Below are 17,987 nucleotides of genomic sequence, written 5' to 3'. Positions count from 1 at the left end.
GTACCAAACAAGAAGAAGGTATTTTTCCTACTAGAGGGTTTATTCTACTGGTTTCTGTGAACATTTCAACTTTCTAGGGCTAAATACTGATTAAATGTCACATGCTCTTGACTCTGGACATGAAGTCTTTTCCTTATCTGAAAAGGATCTGTACGTAGTATTAAAGGAAGATTTGTAAGTAACATTTATCATCTCATGTTCACTTGCAAAACTGACACGAAAAGGTGCTACTCTAGACATTTTCTCACCTACTATCCAAAGGAAGACACTTCTGCCCTCCTCAATCTCAAAATGTCTAAACTGAGGAGATTTTACTGTTTGCATTTGTGGAAGACAGCACTAACATCAGCAGAGGGAGAAATATGGCCATACAACTATCCCTCTTCCTCAGAATTGATAGAACACTGTGACTACTATGGTCTCTCAAGAGATTTTTTTGCACACCTCTAGCTTCTCGGTTCCTCCTTTTTGTAAATTGGAAAGCAAGTATGGCATTATATTAATTATGGACTCTACCCCACATCTACCCAAAAACGTTCCTCAACTGCACTCAAAGACAGACTTGGGAAAGCAAGTTTCTTCATTAGCTTCTGTCCCCATCTGTCTTCTGGAATGGTATGTAAGCAAAGCATATATTGTCATGCGGAATGAAAACAGAGAGCACGTGAACATTTGCTGCACAACTACCTCCTCAATGGTGAAAGATTCTGCTCTGTGACTGTCCCACACAGGAAGATCCTTTCTTGCTCATTTTTAATAGACTTTCTCTGACTATCCTCTGGGACAGTGAAGTTGCACGTGAAAGCATCTCCACCTGCATTCTTGGGGAGGACAGAGCAAGTATGCACTGAGAAGGTGCAATCTACGTGACAGTCTTGTCTTTTCAATGGGATAGGAATAGGTCTGTCATATTTCTGTAAAGAATGGGTTATAAGCACTGAACCTGAGTCAGCATAGGTGACTCACTTGGCTGGCATGCCAATACTAATTTAGGACTTTAACCTGCTAAACATCCAGAAGTCTCCAACAAATAACTGATGGCCCTAAGCTCCACCTGTGCAACAAATTTCCAGAAAAAGGCGGCATTTATGGCAGAACTTAAAGACGGGGGAAATCGCTTGGCTTTACTTGCGTGACTACCTCTTTTAGGGTAGGGAGGTGACCAAGCATGTAGGCCGGTGTCCCTGGCACAGAGCCCGGGCACGGCTGAGGGCCGGGAGCAGCGGCTGCTCCCGCACCGGGCGGGCGGCGCTGGGGCCGCCGCTGGCAGCGGGTGCCCGAGGTGAGGGGGCGGCTGCCGGGAGCCGCCAGCCCCAGCTCTCAGCAGGTGTACGGGCCGCACCCCCGCTCCCCACCCCAGGGTAAGGCATCCCCGTTCTCCCCCTCCCAGCACACTCCCCTCGGCCCGGCGCCGCCGTCCCACAGCCCCAGCAGCCAGCTCCTGGGCGCCAGCACCGCCGCCCCCGCACCGTCCCCCTCTCCGCCCGGCCGCGGGGACACGAGCACTCGGCCGCAATCCCTCTTTGCCACACGTCGGTGGCAGAGATGGTAGTGGCGGAGAGGAGAAGCGCCTTCCCAGACCCGCTGAACAGAAGCCACAGCCACACGCGGGTGAGGAGACCAACCTCAAGGCAGAAGCGCCCGCCCGTTCCTGCCGCCGCTCCGCCAGCAGCGCACCCCCGGCGGGCGGGCGGGGGAAGGGAGCGCCGGCAACCGCTCGCTCTCAAAATGGCGCCGCCTCCCTCTGCCCTTTCACCCCCGCACCTCCCCGCGGTTATGGGACTTGTAGTTCTCCTCGGCGGACTGCGACTCCCAGCATCCCCTGCGCCGGGGGCGGTGTTGTGACTGAGAGCGCGGGAAGGAGACGTTGCGGACGGACCGCGAGTGGGCGGTCGCAGGGCGGGCCGGGCAATGAGGGGCGGGGCGGCTTTACCCCAAAATAGCCCCTTCCGCTCTCCATGGAGGCAAGTGGTCACTAAGCCATCAGTGGGGAGCGGGTTTTAGGCCATTTTAAACTCTCTTGCAGGTTGTTCTCTCTAGCTGTGAGGAGGTGTTTTGTTTGTGAGGGCAGAGGCCGCTGGTGTGGTTACACAGGTCAGAAGCTCCAGCCAGCAGCCTTGTTTGTGTTCCACCTGTCACTGTTCCGCTCCCCTGCTCAGGCACCCTGCTGTACCCACGCTGTGGTTTGACTCTGGTTTCTGTGGGATGTCCTACCTTCCTAAAACTAACTGATGGTTGTTTTGAATAAAGCATAAATTTTTGTCTGTAACCCCAAGGGAAAACATTTATTATAATGGATTATGTACATGCATGTAGCCCCTCCATCATAGAAGGACACTGGGATGGTCAGGCAGGACTTGCCTTTGGTGAAGCCACGCTGGCTGTCTCGAATCACCTCCCTGCCCTCCATGTGCCTCAGCATAGCTTCTGGAGGATCTGTTCCATGATCTTCCCAGGCACAGGGGCGAGACTGACAGATCAGTAGTTCCTGGAGTCCTCCTTTCTATCATTTTTAAAAATGGGTGCAATGCTTTCCTTTTTCCAGTCATCAGGGATTTCACCTGGCTGCCATGACTTCTCAAATACCGTGGAGAGTGGCTTGGCAACTATGCCAGCCAGTTCCTTCAGGACTCTGGGATGCACCTCATTAGGTCCCATAAATTTATATATGTTCAGGTTCCTTAAGTGGTCACAAACCTGATCTTCACTTACAGTGGGAGGTACTTTGCTCCCCCAGTCCCTGTCTTGCAGTTCATCCACTCGAGAAGTGTGGGAAGAGAGACTGCCTGTGAAGACTGAGGCAAAGAAGTTGTTGAGTATCTCAGCCTTCTCCTCCTCTGTTGTTACTAGTTTGTCAGTCTTGCTTATCACGGGAGGAGCACTTTCTTTGACCTTCCCTTTCTGGTTGACATACCTGTAGAAGATCTTGTTTTTCTTTGCGACCCTTGCCAAGTTCAGTTCCAGCCATGCCTTTGCCTTCCTGACCTCCTCTCTGCACAACCAGGCAGTGTCCCTCTACTTTTCCCAGGATACCTGTCCCTGCTGCCACGACCTGTGCATTTCCTTCTTGCCCTTTAGTTTGACCAGCAGGTCTTGACTCAGCCATGCTGGCCTCTTGCCCTCCTTACCCAATTTCTTACACCTGGGGATCTTGATTCCTTGTGCTTGAAGACCTGCCAGCTCTGTTTTACTCCTTTGCCCCTGAGGGCAGTTTCCCAGGGTGTCCTGTTAACTAACTCCTTGAAGAGCTGGAAGCTGGCTTTCCTAAAATTCAGGGTCCTGACTTTATTTTTTGCCTGATCCACATCCCTCAGGACTGCAAACTCCACAAGTACATGATCACTGCAGCCCAGCCTGTCTCCAATCTTGACATCGCTTATTAGCTCACTTGCCTTGGTGACCATCAAGTCAAATATCACATCCCCTCTGGTAGGGCTGTCTATTACCTGGCTTAGGAAGTTATCCTCAATGTACTCCAGGAGCCTTTCGGACTGACGGCAGCTCACTGTGCAACTTTTCCAGCAGATGTTGGGGTGGTTGAAGTCCCCCAGCGGGATGAGAGCCTCCAAGCATGATGCCTCCTGTAGCTGAAGTAAGAAGGCTTCCTTAATTTTACTATTAAAAATACTTTGCAACCAAGATTCTTGACTTCTCGAAGAATTATTTTCTAATAGAAATACTATAGATTATTGAATCCTAAGGAAAAAAAGTATTTTCCATCTCAAATAATATTTATTAGCTTCCCTACACAAGCTAAATCATGAAAAATCCAAGCTAACCATTTAGAGATAATAACAGTGTACTGCACGTGGGCCTTCTGAAGATAGTATCTGGAGATCAAAGCTCTCCAATGCTTCATGTTGTGTATCTAGTAATTGTCCCAGATGTATTTCATTTTGCGAATTCTCCCACTACTTGTGTATCTAATTAAATAAGCCACATGTTACAACTGACAATACCCTAATGTCATTTTTTCAAACTAATTGAGAGTAATAAAGTATGCTTTCCCTGATGGTACCACTACAGCTGCTACAGATCTCATATGGGAAGATGTTGTACTTATTGCAGACAAAGCTACAAAATCAGGCTCCACTAGACAATAAAAGGAGAAGCTGATAGGATAGGTAAAATAGTGTCCTAGGGGCTGAACACTCTAATGGGGAAAATATTTACAAAGAAGCATTAATAGATTGTGTTTTTTCTTTGTTTGCAGAGGAGTCTGAGTTTTATACCTTTATTTTTTTCATATGTTTATAAATTTGTTTGGAACTCTACCATGTACCCGGTAGAACTCTACCACATCACCTAAAATATGCTTTCTGTACCATACAAAACTCATCTATGATTTTGGTGGAAACTACTGTTATTGCATAGGTAATTAATTATGAAAAATTATATTTTCTTGTGTTGCTTGACATTTATGCCATCACCTTACTATTAGTTGATGAAATGTTGGCTTTAACTGATCTAAGAGAAGAGTGAAAGGAAAATCTACCACTTTATATAATCAGATTTTAATTCAGTTTTCCAAGGGTCTTGTAAGTTTGAATTGATTTGAACGTTACAGATAGTATCACAATTTGTATATGTAAGGGAAGTGAACAAAGTTCTGTGGAAAAAAAAGAAAAAGGTTTGACATGTAACTTAAATGTTTGAACTTGCAAATGGAGCGTTTTTTCAGAGTAGTTTTGTGCATTTGATTTCTTTAATTAAAAAGGGAAGAAATCACTGTCCACTTTGGAGGATCATCCTGATTCCTACACAGTTTACCAGTGTTGTTGATGCTTTAGATCCATGGCAGTGATCATTGGTGCTTGTACTAAGTTAAGCAGTTGCACACACAGACTACTCTCTTCTGCAGGGACCTGATTTCAGATTCTGTAGAAACGCATGCCTTAAGGTGCAATTTCAAATTACAGATAAACCACACTAAAACTAAAGTACTGTCAGACAAGGTGCTCCTACTACTCCGTTCCCACATGTGGGAATGCCTGGGTGCTGTCCTGGCTCCTCTCTCCTAGTAGCTTTTGCTCTTGTTTGACCTCAGAGAGAGACGGTGCTTGGGCATCACTGACGGGCAGAGTCTGGCCAGTGCCAGGGGAGCAGTGGGAACAGGCAGGTGGGTGCAGGGCCAGGTACCCCTCCTGACAGCAGCATTCAGGTGCTGGATCAGCTTAACTCTACCCTCTCACCCTTGAGGTTACTGACTAACATGACCCTACCCACCCTGCAGCTCTCGCCAGTGCACCCTCACCATTGCTGTTACACTCCTGTGCTTCTCCCCTCCGTGACCACCAGTGTCTTCCTCGCCGCTGCTGTTCCTCTCCAATAGGATCTTGCTTCTTGGCTGGTTCCCATTACACCTTTACGTTCCATAATCCTCTATCGCTTCCTACTACGAATGCTGTCCTTTTTTCCCCTTCGCATTTCATTCAGGGTGTTGCTTCTGTTTTTTATCACTTTCCTGCAAAAGTGGTGCCTGCTACCTTCATCTTATAAAATCATTTTGGTTGGAAGAGACCCTTGATCATTGAGTCCAACCGTTAACCTCACTCTGGCATTAAACCATGTCCCTAAGTACCTCATCCAAACGTCTTTTAAGCACCTCCAGGGATGGTGATCTTCTGCAAGTCTGGAATGCAGTATCACAATGGCAGTTGGACTTGATGATCCTTGTGGGTCCCTTCCAACTCACAACATTCTGTGATTCTATCAATTTGCTGAGGGAAAGCTACAGAGAATACACACATTCTCTGCAGAGAGAGGGTTAAACTGTTTGGGTACACTGTAATGGCAGCAGGAGGAGGAATATTCTTCAGATTTCTCAAATGGCCAGTTCCTATCTGATAAAAGAGGAAGCATTGGGTATTTTTAATAAAAACATTATACTATTCTTTTCCATAAGGAAAGATTTCCCTTAAATTTGCTTCTAGAAACATTTTAGATAAAACTTGCTCAAATAACTCAGTGTGAAGAAGATAGCTGGCATCAAAAATATGAACACAAAAAATTAAATGTTGGCAAAACAATATATGCTTGTATCCTGCCTTTTAATAGAAAAGATTAGGCAAATTTAAGATGGACAGAATTATGAGACTCTGTGTGTAATAACAAGGAAAAAAAATCAAGATAAATACCCAGCGGGCGCCACTTGATATTGGCTTTACAATTAAAGGTTAATATGGAATGATAGCTAAATCATTTAGATCTTGTGCCTTGATCTTGTTATCAGACTTGATGTAGCAGAGTACTCTTCTTTCTTCTCATAACACTGTTCTTTTTCTAATAGCACTTTAATAAGACATGCATTTGAGTTCAAGAGGACTAGTTACATACTTACATTTAATCATGTTTCTTTCTAAAGGATAATCACCTTGGGTCTTGGTTTGTCTCGCCACTCTGTACTTTGCTAAATCTTGTTAGAAAGAAGTGAGTCTTCAGAATGATTTAGGAAATGCAGGAAATACTCTTGCATGATTCTTTGAATTTAAATAAAAAAATATCTAGAGAGAAATTCTGGTGAACATTAAGAGAACTGGTTTACTCAACTAACTAGGAATTTTACTTGGCAAATGGTATTCTGAAATATTTGTACAGCAAAAAGCTATACTGATATGCAAATGTCAGGTCAAAGTTTCAATTATAAAAATTCAGCAACAGTTTTTGGCTTATTAATTTCCACAAATTAAGAGGGTTTTTTTATTTTCAAATTTAAACTGCAGAATTAACGTAGGAATTCTGTATGATAGTTTTTATAAAGTCCTATGTTTTTACCAAAAAAATATCCCTACTAGCCTGCTGGTTATAGGCGATAGGAGTATTTTTTGATATATGTAACAGATTTTAGTGAGCGATATTTAAGCCACAGAGAGATTAGTGTTTCTTTTGATTATAAGCAGTTTTTCATTAAAGCATTGTTATTTGATTCCTTTCCAGTATTGGATGAATACTTTTGAAGGTAAAAATAGTGAGGAGAAAATAAAAGGAACACACATTAGTTTATTTTGGATGTTGTTAAAATCTTTGATTTATTTTTTTTTTTCTGAAGTCTACATGATATGTAAATGTGTATATATATATATATTTACAGTAAAGCAGTTGTTCTGTGGCTTAGGTCTCAAGCACTATAGCAAAACAAAACTGAAAGAATTGTAAGATTTAACCTTTGTTTTAAGGCAAAGTGCTTTAGGAAATCTAGTAACTGCTGGCCTACAGCAAACCTGATCTTCCAGGTTGTGAAATATTAGGGGAAAGCAGACCCAGAAAACATGATTCTGAACAATTTATGTGTTTCAAAGTAGAGCATGGGGAATTTCTGGGAAGAGATGTGAAGGTCAAGGCACCGCTTAGTCTGCAAGAATATCTAAATAGCATCTCAAATTTACATAAAAATGGAGGAGACAGAGTATAATGCCTTCAGTAGACTAAAATTCAGTGGGACATTAAAATAAGTAGCTTTAAATAAAGGGCAGACAGTGGAACAGTAAAAGGAAAAAGTGTGAGTAGAAGAAAAAGAGCACTGGATAGAGCAACTGAAAAATACTCAGCATTTTACACAGCACAATGTGTTTAAATGTTTGATGCTTAAAATAAGTGATTAAATACTACAGAAGTTTATTGCAACATGCTTAGGTATGGCCATGTTAACATTCCCATTGTTTTGTAGAATACTTTATTAACTGTGCAGTTGTTACCTGAAATTACTTTTATCTGAATACTTGAAGTTTAACAACTGAGATGCTCACCTTTCAGATACAACTTACAATAAAAATGTCTTCAATATTTTTTCCCATTTTGTCATACTAACAGCAGTGCTTAAAAATATTTAGGTTATGTACTCTCCTTCTCCCACCTCCTATCCTACATCTCAATTAAGGATGGAAAGCATTTAAATCAATTACAGGTAACTCAGAGGAGAAACTAATTTAATTCACTGACAAACTGAGCTAATCACCAAGGAAATAAAGACTGCTGGTACAGTCTCACAAGTCTCACAAAATACTAATTCCCTATTGTCATACCTGTCAGGAAGGCAATAAGGGAAGACCTTTTTTTTTTTTTCCTGACTACTGTGGCTTTTGGATGTTGGCTGCCTTACCTTATGCTAGTGTTAAGTTGTAGGCATACATGGTGCAAATAGCTGGAGTGGTCGGTGGTCAGCAAGAAGATTCCATTATATTTAGCAACAAAACAGCTGTTAAGCCATACTAGAATGACAACAACCAAAAAAAAAAAAAAAAAAAAAGAAGGAAAAAATCAAACCAATCAAACAACAAAATACTGGTATTATAAGTCCAAAAGGTTTGTGCATTCATTCATTTGTTTAGCTAAAGGGTAAAAGATTAACTGGTTGGTAACAAAATAAGGCACTGTCATTTCCTGACTGCAGTAAAGAGACAGATTCTGTTTCAGAACATCAACAATCTAAATTATGTTTTTCACTCCTGTGGCTACTGTAACATGAAACATTTTATTATTCTCTTCCCACACATGTCTCTAAAGGCACTAATCACATTAGGATTCTATCTTCAGAAGGGAGGTCAGAGAGAAAGATACATCTACAGCTGACTTGAGGTGGTGCATTTTGGGAGGGGGTAATAGTTTTTGTTTTAATAGAAAGACTTACTTTAGTAGGTCATTTAATCTTACTAGTGTCCCACTGTAGCCTGTTAACTGTTACATGAAGAGTGCAGAGGAGTAGGTGGAGTGAGAGGCTTCCTGCAGTTCTTACCCTGAAAATTAACATAATATCATCTCTAGTATTTTTGTGTGTGTGTGTGAAATGTCATATAGTACTTAACGACTCTTGTCTTTTTATTAGAAAACAACCACAAGACAGGTGCAGATAGGTATCTTAGTCAGACTTGTTAGCACTAAGATTAAAGTGATACCTATTAAACTTTAGAATAGTAGCTTCTGAGCATCACTGTTTATTCAGCTGTTTGATTTCTGTTTACAAGGAGACAGTGTTGGAAACAACACTCACAGGACAGTAAGTCTAAAAATTCCAGTCATCTTAAGTCACTGTTTCCATGTGGCTTCCCTGCAAATTACTTAAGAGACATATGAGATACTAAAATTAGTTGCAAAGTTAACTCATGTTCATAATAATGTCAGCCATTTAGTTGAAGAGCCAACACTGATAAATGAAGTGTTTTTTCTTTCTCTGAGACAAATCACTACACCTGCAAGTCAAAGGTATATATAGGCACTAACTCTCCCTTCTATGTAGCAAAACCACTTTCAGTGTGAAGGGCTTAGTATCTAAATGACATGAATTTTGTTTTAATTGTTGCTTCCAGCAAATTATTCTGATGCAATTGTTTAAGAATCATAATTATAAAAGAAACAAACAGAAGGGAAAGCTAGTTATACCTATGCTGGAAACAGAAATATCCTTTTCACAAACCTACTACATTAAGAAAGGGACTTCAGATAAGTGTGATGAAGGAAAAAAGGAAAAAATACACTCTTCTATTTTTTCATTTTTTTCAATTTTTACTTTTCTGTTCTGCTTTGATTTTGCCCAATCCATTTATGAAAGGAAACAAAAGCTACTTTAGGATTCAGTTAAGTGGTTTTGATATCTCTTGGGTAACTCTTGAAATGTAACTTGAAGTTTGCATTCAAATAAAAACCACTTGGCTTGCATTCAAATTCTTTGTTATTTATGATGTTCCTACTTTGGTGATGACTATACAGAGGGATTTGCTTAACAGTTACTTTTAAGTGACATAATGTTAATCTATAGGTAGAGAAGCTGATAAAACAATTCAGAACTTATTGCTATCAAAAGCAGGTGTTCTTGGTCTCTGCTGTGTAGTCCCTCTGTCCTTGTATTAGTTCACCCTCCTGTGACCTGACTGAGCTTGCTAGCCAGAACAGAGGTTTATAATATGGTTAAGCTAAAATATCTGCTGCTCCTGGGGTCAAACAAACAAACACCCCCTCCAACCTATTCCTTCCATTGTTCTGCCTGGGATTGTAGAATTCTGTTAGGCAATTTTAATATTTCACTATGGTGAATCCACAGGGATTGCTGAGGTCTGCAGCACTGAGTCATTCTAGGACCCAGCTTCCTTCCAACATTCCGTCCTCCCACAGTGGGATGCTGGGGTGGTCTGAAAGTCTACGCCACTGCTCATCTGCCAGCTTTCTTCCTGAGCTCCCTGCCTTTTCAGAACTGTGAGGTGTATCTTAGAGCTCTTATTTAAATAAAGGTATGAGTGGTAAAGTTAGGATGTTTGTCTATTCTGCTTTGAAGCATCCCTAAACCTGATATGCCTTCATATACTTATATGGTTTAAGTCCTTGCATGGAAAATAAAGGAGGCACTTAAAGGCAAAACAAGTAGAGAGATTCATACATGCAAATGCCTCAGGGTTACTGTAATGAGGGAGAAGACTTACTAAAATGTTTATTGAATCTTCTGGTGGTGATGTTACCTTGACAGTTGTTCCTACTCCTATTCACACTGAAAGGCCAATACCATAAAAGCATAAGATCACCAGGCCTATGGATAAACATAATGTCTTGGGAAAGTGCCAGCATTATTTTCTGTGCAGGGAGATATTGACACCATCACAGATTTCTGCAGGTTTCTGAGTCAGGAAGTATGTGGACAAGGACAAACCAACAAACATACTTGTGTTTTCAAAAAGCACTTGTGCAGGTTCCTCACTAAAAGTTATGAAACAAAATTACCATGGAATTGGAGAAAATGTCCTATTCTGAGCTGGAAATCTGGTTAAAGGATGGAAGCAGAGAGTACAGTTTAATGGTCACTTTCCAGAGTAAAGTCAGCAATGCTCTCCTCCAGAAATGTTGGGGTTTACTGGTGGTGTTTTGCGCAACAATCTTTGATCTTCGTCAATGAACTGGGAAAGGGGGTGCACAATGAAGGATACTTGGATGGTGTTAAACTCTTTCAGGTAATCACGTGCTGTGCTGGTGGAAAGAAGCCCAGAAGGCTTCACAAGAGTGAATGGGTAAAAAGATGGCAGATAGCCTTTGAAGTAGTTGGTGTAAAGTGAAGCTTTACTTCCATCCTGGAAGTTCAAATTAATGAAGTCTTGAAGTCACTGTTGTCAGCTCTCTGAAATCTTTGGCTCAAACTACAGCAGAAAAAACCCACTAAACGACAGAGGTATAAGGCATCATCAGGAGGTACATCAGGGTACTGAGAGCAACAAAGAGGTGATTTGCTGCTCTGTGGGAAATCTCAGTGTACTCCTATCTTGAGTACAGTGTGCAGGTCTGGTCTGGAAGGACACAACAAATTTGAAGGTATGGAGAAACATGACTCAGATGATCCACAGGGAGAGTTCAGCAGTCTGACAAAGTAGGGACTAAAAATGTTTAGGTTCTGATTGTGTGAAGACAAAGCTGAGCAGAACATGATCAAATTTTACAAATCGGAAAGGCCCTGTTCAGGATGAATGCAGAAATATGGTTCTTGACACAGTGGGTAGTGGGCTTCTGGAATCTGCTGCCTAGAAAATACTCAGTGTCAGGAGGTTAAAAAAGGGATCAGGGACATTAGTGGACAACAGGTGCATAAGTGGATTCTAAAGAGAACAAACAGGTATATACAAAGCAAACATGGAGTATCCCTATTGTAGCAACTGTAGGTGCCGGGAGTGCATGATGAACAATGGAGAGTAAGCAGGTCTCCCTAACTAGTATCTCTTCCCCGCCCCCACCCCCCCATCCCCCGAGGTTTCTGCATTTAAGTTGGGGAAATTGCAGGGACCAGCAAACAGGAAATGTAGAGTATGGGTCCCCCTCTGGAAAAATTATGTTGCTGATGGTGGTGCCACTGCTGGTTACCAAATACAGGGCTAGGTGGACTATTGGTCTTAGAAGAACATTTTAATTGTTGAGAAGATTCTGTGTATTTCTAAGGTACAAACCTGCCCATGTCACTGTAGTCTGCTATTTCCACACAACGTTTTTACAGACAGAAAGCTGTGAGAAGAATATTGCTATGTAGGGTGTTCTTTGACTCGGATGTTCATCATTGTTGCTTGAACACTGAGATGTGAGCAGTGTCTTTGACACATACATTTTGTATAAAAGACCTGATCTTTGGAGTTCCGTGGCACTGGCTTTCTTTGTGTGTCATACTGTAAGCAAAATATTTAGTGTAAATATTTTGAATCTTTCTTTAAGATATACACCATTTCTGTAAGTAACATCCTACATTTATCCTTTTTTTTTTTTTTCCTGCGCTTTTAAGAGGTGGCAGAACTAGTAAGAACGAGTCTGGTTACACTCATCAGTGCGCTGTGGGACGTGAAATTTCTTGTGGGAGAGATTGAGTCTGCCCTCGGGAACACAGCCAGTGCTTGCACAGGTTGCGTGCTGCAGCTCTTTTAGGACTGGGTACTTGTTACTCCCTCCTGCAGGTAGAATATCGGCCCTTAACGCTTTCCAAATGACTTTCTGAGGAAACTCATGCGCATCACGTCTAGCCAAGCCAACAAACGAGTGTGCAAGGAGTTCTCAGAGGGCTTGCCGGTCAGTGGACGGTCTCGGCGGCGCTGGGGAACCGCAGCTCCATGCTGCCTCCTGCCGCCCGCGGGCCCCAGCCGGCCGGGCGGTGCCGCCTCACGGCGTGGCCGCCCGCCGGCCGTCACCAACCGACGCAGGCCGCTCCCCCCGGCCTCCCTTGGCGCGAACCGGCCGCGGGGTAACGGCCGGGGCCGGCGGGTGAAGGTCGGCGGGCGGCCCCGGCCGGCGGGAGCGGCGGTGTCGGACGGGCTCCCTCCTGAGGGCCGCGCACGGTACTACGGCGGGGGCGCCCGTAGCGAGCACCGCGCTGCGGGTTCCGCGCCTCCGCGGTCGCGAAACCGAGGAGGAGTGGAAAAAAGAAGGAGGGAAGAATTACCTCCAAAATGTCGACTTCTGAATTTTTAAAGAGTCTTAGTGCAGGCACGAAATGAAGGGCAGGGCGCAACTGCGGGGAGGCCTCTGTTAGACAGCGCCTGGTGTCACTTCTCAAAGGTTTCACCGCTGGAGGAGTCCTGACAGGAGCTGAAAGCGTTAAGTGCTCCTGTAACCTGCTCCATCAATAAAGCGGAGCAAAATATTTGCATACGAAGTATGCACAGTAGATATTTTCACAGTCATGCACTTAGTTTCCTAATTGCAATAGCTATATGAATGTTTAACTTTTCTGCTGGTTTGTAAGTGTCCCTGCACACAGGTGCAAGTGCTCTATAGAAAAAAGATGTACTGCCCAACCTAAGACTTTTTATCTCACTAAATCCAAATAGATGGCAAGGGAGGAATCGTGGAAAAATTTTTCAACCTGCATGAAAAAACTGACTGCAAGTCTGCAAGTGCAGGATCCTTCCTGATGACAAATAATATGAAATTGTCAAAGTATTCCTCTTTTCTGCTCATGCAGTAGTACATTTGTTTTCAGGAAGAGAAAAACAAACATAATTCACCTATAATGTAAAGAAGGGGAGTTTTGGGGCCTGAAAACTTTTTTTTTTTTTAATGTAACTGTCCTGGCAATTTATCCTGGTAGGACTGATGTAGCATTCATTAGACAATGAGGATATTTCACTTAGTTTAAAACTAAATGAAAATAAAACAAGCTGGTTACAATGTGTTAGCAAGTTCAGAAGGCTTGAGGAAACTTATTTGAAGATTTAAAATACTAGTTACAGTGTCTTGGCCGACATACTATTTAAATATATTTCTCACACTCGACAAAGCCCTGAGTATATTTCAGCAGGTCTGCTGAGTATGTTTTATGGTTTTAAAATCATAATATGCTTCCATTTTCTCCTGACATGTCTTTCACCATCGCAGCACTGTATCTGCAGCAGTGAGAAGAAATTACGTCACTTTTCTGTTTGCGTTTTCCTGTAAGGGAGCCCCTGAAACTCTTACTGGAGCAAAACCAAAGGGTTTGATGAGCGGTATCTGCTACTTTTTCTGCTCTTCACAGTTAAGCAACTCTATTCCTTATTGTTACCATAATCCTTTAATAACTCATGTTGTTTGGGGGAAATACTGATTTCACTCATTTACACAGCGCATATCAGCAGATAATCGACCGTAGTTTATCTGTCAAGCGGCTGCCCGGTCCCCTCTTGACCGGGGCCGTTTGCTTTATCTCCTCTTCACGGTCTCTGATTCCGTGAGCGCCGGGGTCACGCAGCCGGCACGGCCGGGGCGAGGTGCTCGGATCGCGCCCTCACGTTTCTAAACCGAGTTTCTCGCCTTTGACAAGGATTCGTACGGTGCTGTGCAGCTACCGATAGTGTCCCGGGGAAGCCAGGCTTAGTCGCGGCTGGAAAGCAAGGGCTAGACCGGGCCCGGGGCGGTAGCGTAGGGAGGGGTCGTGACTTTTTTAACACCCCGCTCCCCGTCACCGCCCGGCAGCGGTGCTCCGCGGCTCCCGCCCGCGGCGGGACGGAGGTCAGGGCTCGCTGGGCGGCGCGGGGAGCCGGGGGCGGCGAAGCCGCCGTTGCGGGGAGCGCTGCCCGCGGGCCCTGTAACCGGCGGCTCCGGCCGGTGCCCGCGCCGTGGCGAGCGCGCGGGCCGGCAGGGGGCGCTGCTGCCCCGCTCTGGCCCCGCTCGCTTCCCTCGGCGGTTCCATTGGAGCAGCCGGAGACAAGTTGGCGCCATTTTGAAGCCGACAGGGGGACCGAGGCGAGCTGCGGAAGGGGAGGGGGTTAGAGGCGATTGGCTGCGGCTACGGCGGTAGCTCCTCTCCGAGCCCGGAGCAGCGGCAGCGCGGAGCGGACCCGCCTGGGACCAGCGAGGAGAGGCGGCTGCGGCGGGGTAAGGAGCCCAACACCTCGGCCGCGGTTACCCCCCACCCCGTCCCCGCTCCATTTTCCCTCCGCTGTGGCGGGGGTGGGGGGGCGCCCGCCCGGACCGAGCCCCGCGGCCAGCGCTCGAGCAGGGGGACGGGGGGGAGCAGGGAGGGAGACCTCCCCTTGGCGGAGCCCCCCCTTCCCATCCCCCTCGCCCCTTGTCGGGGCAGCTCCCCTCCCCCTTTCCCCTGGCCGGCGTCACAAATTAAATTTGCCGCCCCCCACCCCCCCCACTCCGCGGGGCCCCGCGAGGGTTGACCTTGGCTGGGGTGCGCGCTCGCGGGGGCCTGGGGGTCACCCCCTTTCCCCCCCCCCCCCCCTCCAGGTGGCCCGGCGGGTGGTGTCGCGCGCTCAGCGCCGGTGGCTCCTCGCGGCGGGGGGAGGGCGGGGGGAGGCTGCTCGCGCGCTGTGGTGTCCCCTCCCTGTCCCCTCCCTGCCCCTTGCCGCCGGCCTACTCCCCGCTCGGGCTGCACCGGGGCTCCCGCCGCCCCGCGCGGTTGCCCGGGCTCGGCCAGGGGACACCCCCAGCGCCCACCCCCGCCCGCCTCGGTCTCTCCGCTCCGCGCTCAGCAGAGATCCTCGGCCGGGGGAGCTCCGGCCGCCCAGGACCTCGGTTTGGTGGGTCCCTACTTGTGCGAGCCCGTTTCTTTCATGCTGGCTTTTTTTTTTTTTTCTTCTTTCTTTTTTTCCCTCCCCCTTTGCATCAGGCTCTATTAGAAAGCGCTCGGGAAGGAAGGGGGGGCGGGGGTGGGCTGCCGCTGCCTGGTGGATGAAAAACTATGAATTTTACATCTGAATTGCCAGATGGAGAATGGTTAATTTATAGATTATGTATTGTTTACGTTGAGAGCTTCTGGTCAGGAATCTAGGTTCTGTAACTTCATCTCGCTTCAAATAAATCACTATGTTCTTCAAAACAAATCAACAATTAATGACGGTGAACAATCCCGGAGAATTAAACTGCAGCAGACCAGCTCCTACAGAGCTGGATTTTGTCTTGCAAGCCTTATTCTGACTTTTATGTTTGCTTCCTGCATGGTTGCTTACTGAGAGCTGTGATTATTTTGTTAGGCGTTCTTTTTCCCATTTAACAGAACTGCTGAAGTATTCTCGTGTTGGTCTTTGTTTTGTGCTCGCTGGGTAGGTGCTTTGGCTGTAATTGACTTCTCTTTGCTGGGGATGGAATAGAAGGAGTGTTGAAAATTTGAGTGGCTTTATAGTTGAAAGCGAGTGTCAAATCACGTTTTGGGAAGGAGATAAGATGACGTGCGTTCCTTCAGGTTTTCCCCTTCCCAACTAGTGGAATTGTTCAGTTTTCAGAAGATGGAAATTTTGCTTGATATGTCTTGTATGTAATATAGACATACTCTAAATATTCTATGTACTTGTGTCAAGTAGTACCTCAAAAAATGTGGAACAGCTGAATGTGTGCTCTGCTAAGACTACCTTAAAAGAAAGCAGCGAGTGTCAGACGATCAGGTACCGATAGTGTAACGGAGGTGTATGAACGAATGCTGTTCATCACCAGCATCTGAAAGCGTGCGCTATCAGAGAAAGTAGTTTAGTACTTGCATGACATCTTGTGTCTGTGTTTGAAGCAAGGTTGTACTTTATGATTGTGGAGTGGGGGGGTGTGGTGGTGGTGGTTGGTTGTTTTTTTTTTTTTCAATAGTTCTTGTACATATCATTTGCCTGCGAGTCTTTTGCATTCCGTTTACTAGTTACTATACAGGCTGGATAAACTGTAGTTCAGTTTTTGATGAAACTGCTAAATAAACCAGAATGGAAAATCATATGTGTATAACACTTTTGCTGTGTTTTTTTTTTCTTGTGTGCCATACAAATGTTTGGTTTAGACTGTGTCTAACAAGCTTACTTATTGACTTAAATTGAGCAAGTCAGCTAAGTTATTATTCAGCTGTAATTAAAAATATAAAAACTAACAGTCATTGCTAACATTTGGAAAAGCATAGTAATGAAATATGGGCGTGACCTCAGGCATTATCCATTTTTGGCTCTGGAACAGGAGGCTCTGTTACCTCCTCAAGAGAGATGGGTTTTCATTTGGGATACATTGCTCTCTACCAGGCTGTCAGGCTATGCTTTTTTCTTCTCTGTCTCTTTCTTTCTTCAGTCACACTCTCTTCATAGGGAAGCGTAAGAGGTTGTATTGGTATGTGTAGGAGTCTTTTTAGTAAGGGATTTTCATTTAAAGTTTTTTGGAGTAGATTTTTTTTCTTTAAGCCTGAGTTTGGAAGAGGTGTTAATGGCTACTTGTTGCTCAAGGAGAATTTTCATGGGAGCAATGAATAAGAAAATATGAAGCTGAACAGTAAAAGCATGCAAAGTAGGAAATGGAGGAAAATGTGACACTACAATTCACTATTTTCCCCTGTTAGTTTCATTCTAATATCCCTTTCCATAAATATTATTTAGCCCAAATACATACCTTTCTCTTTCTTGACATAGGCTTCCTCCCTGCCTTCAGACAAGTCCCTCTATTAGAACAAAAAAAAGTAGTTCTGGTGTGTGGCACTGACAAGTGGTAAGATAGTGTATCATATTCCTTTTAACAAGTTTTTAAAGTAAAGGTGTTTTTACTCTTAGCACAAAATGTCAATGTTGCAACCTGAAATCATCTTTGGAAAGACTGAGGGAATATTGGGTGCTCTCAGTCAGCTTTGAAACTAACTGGTAAGGGAAAACTGAGGAAACTTTTTTAAAGGGATGTGGTATATAAGTGATCCCTGTTGGTGAAGTGTTGATTTATCAGATTTGTAGATCTTCTGGACTATTTGAATGGCATTGATAGAGCCTGGAAGGAATCATGTGCAGGCTTTTAAAGAATTGTAAAACATATGCTTCAAAAAGAAAACAATCTTTCCTTGTTCTCCAAGGTTGAACATCTAAAAGTTAAGACTGTGCATGTATATGAATGACATATCTATTACTTTTCCATTGGTGACTTCTTCAGTTGAATGTAGTCTTATAGAAAGCTTGTTTCTTTTTTTTTTTTCCTGCTTAGTTCTGATACTTAAGTAAAATATACCAAAAGTGCAGCGTATGAATGAAAATATACTTTGTTGTTGTAGCATGTTAGTGGTTTAGTTCAAAAACTGCTTTTAACATTTTGGATTCCATTATAAAATG

The 17,987-nt window shown here is 44.3% G+C and overlaps 3 protein-coding genes across 7 annotated transcripts in view; 1 reads left to right on the top strand and 2 right to left on the bottom strand.

Moving 5' to 3' along the window:
* The window catches only part of LOC309450733 (uncharacterized protein), a 45,867-nt gene extending 43,968 nt beyond the window's left edge, over nt 1–1,899 (bottom strand). Inside the window, exon 1 of one of the 2 annotated variants that reach the window (XM_082073803.1) lies at nt 1,626–1,899. The gene's annotated coding sequence lies outside the window, so the exon portion shown is untranslated. The remainder of the gene's footprint in view (nt 1–1,625) is intronic. The other variant, XM_082073802.1, reaches the window with a different exon arrangement.
* A 12,423-nt stretch (nt 1,900–14,322) lies between these two features.
* LOC309437167 (uncharacterized protein) lies at nt 14,323–15,370 on the bottom strand (the record flags this gene model as incomplete). The annotated part of the gene is made up of 2 exons (XM_082047241.1): nt 15,097–15,370; nt 14,323–14,675 (listed from the first exon to the last, which is right to left on the bottom strand). Exon 2 carries the CDS (start codon nt 14,644–14,646, stop codon nt 14,323–14,325), a length of 324 nt encoding a protein of 107 aa, XP_081903367.1. The 5' UTR covers nt 14,647–14,675; nt 15,097–15,370.
* Nucleotides 14,674–17,987, top strand: part of PDS5B (PDS5 cohesin associated factor B) — a 104,542-nt gene continuing 101,228 nt past the window's right edge. For 3 of the 4 annotated variants that reach the window (XM_082047196.1, XM_082047197.1, XM_082047194.1), the window contains exon 1: nt 14,674–14,802. The gene's annotated coding sequence lies outside the window, so the exon portion shown is untranslated. Of the gene's footprint in view, nt 14,803–15,421; nt 15,456–17,987 lie in introns of those variants that run through there. The other variant, XM_082047195.1, reaches the window with a different exon arrangement.

This window comes from Streptopelia decaocto (genome assembly GCF_964273445.1).
Source record: "Streptopelia decaocto genome assembly, chromosome: 1".
NCBI lineage: Eukaryota > Metazoa > Chordata > Aves > Columbiformes > Columbidae > Streptopelia > Streptopelia decaocto.
Note: the sequence above shows the minus strand (reverse complement) of the source record. Positions and strands in the feature narration are given on the sequence as shown.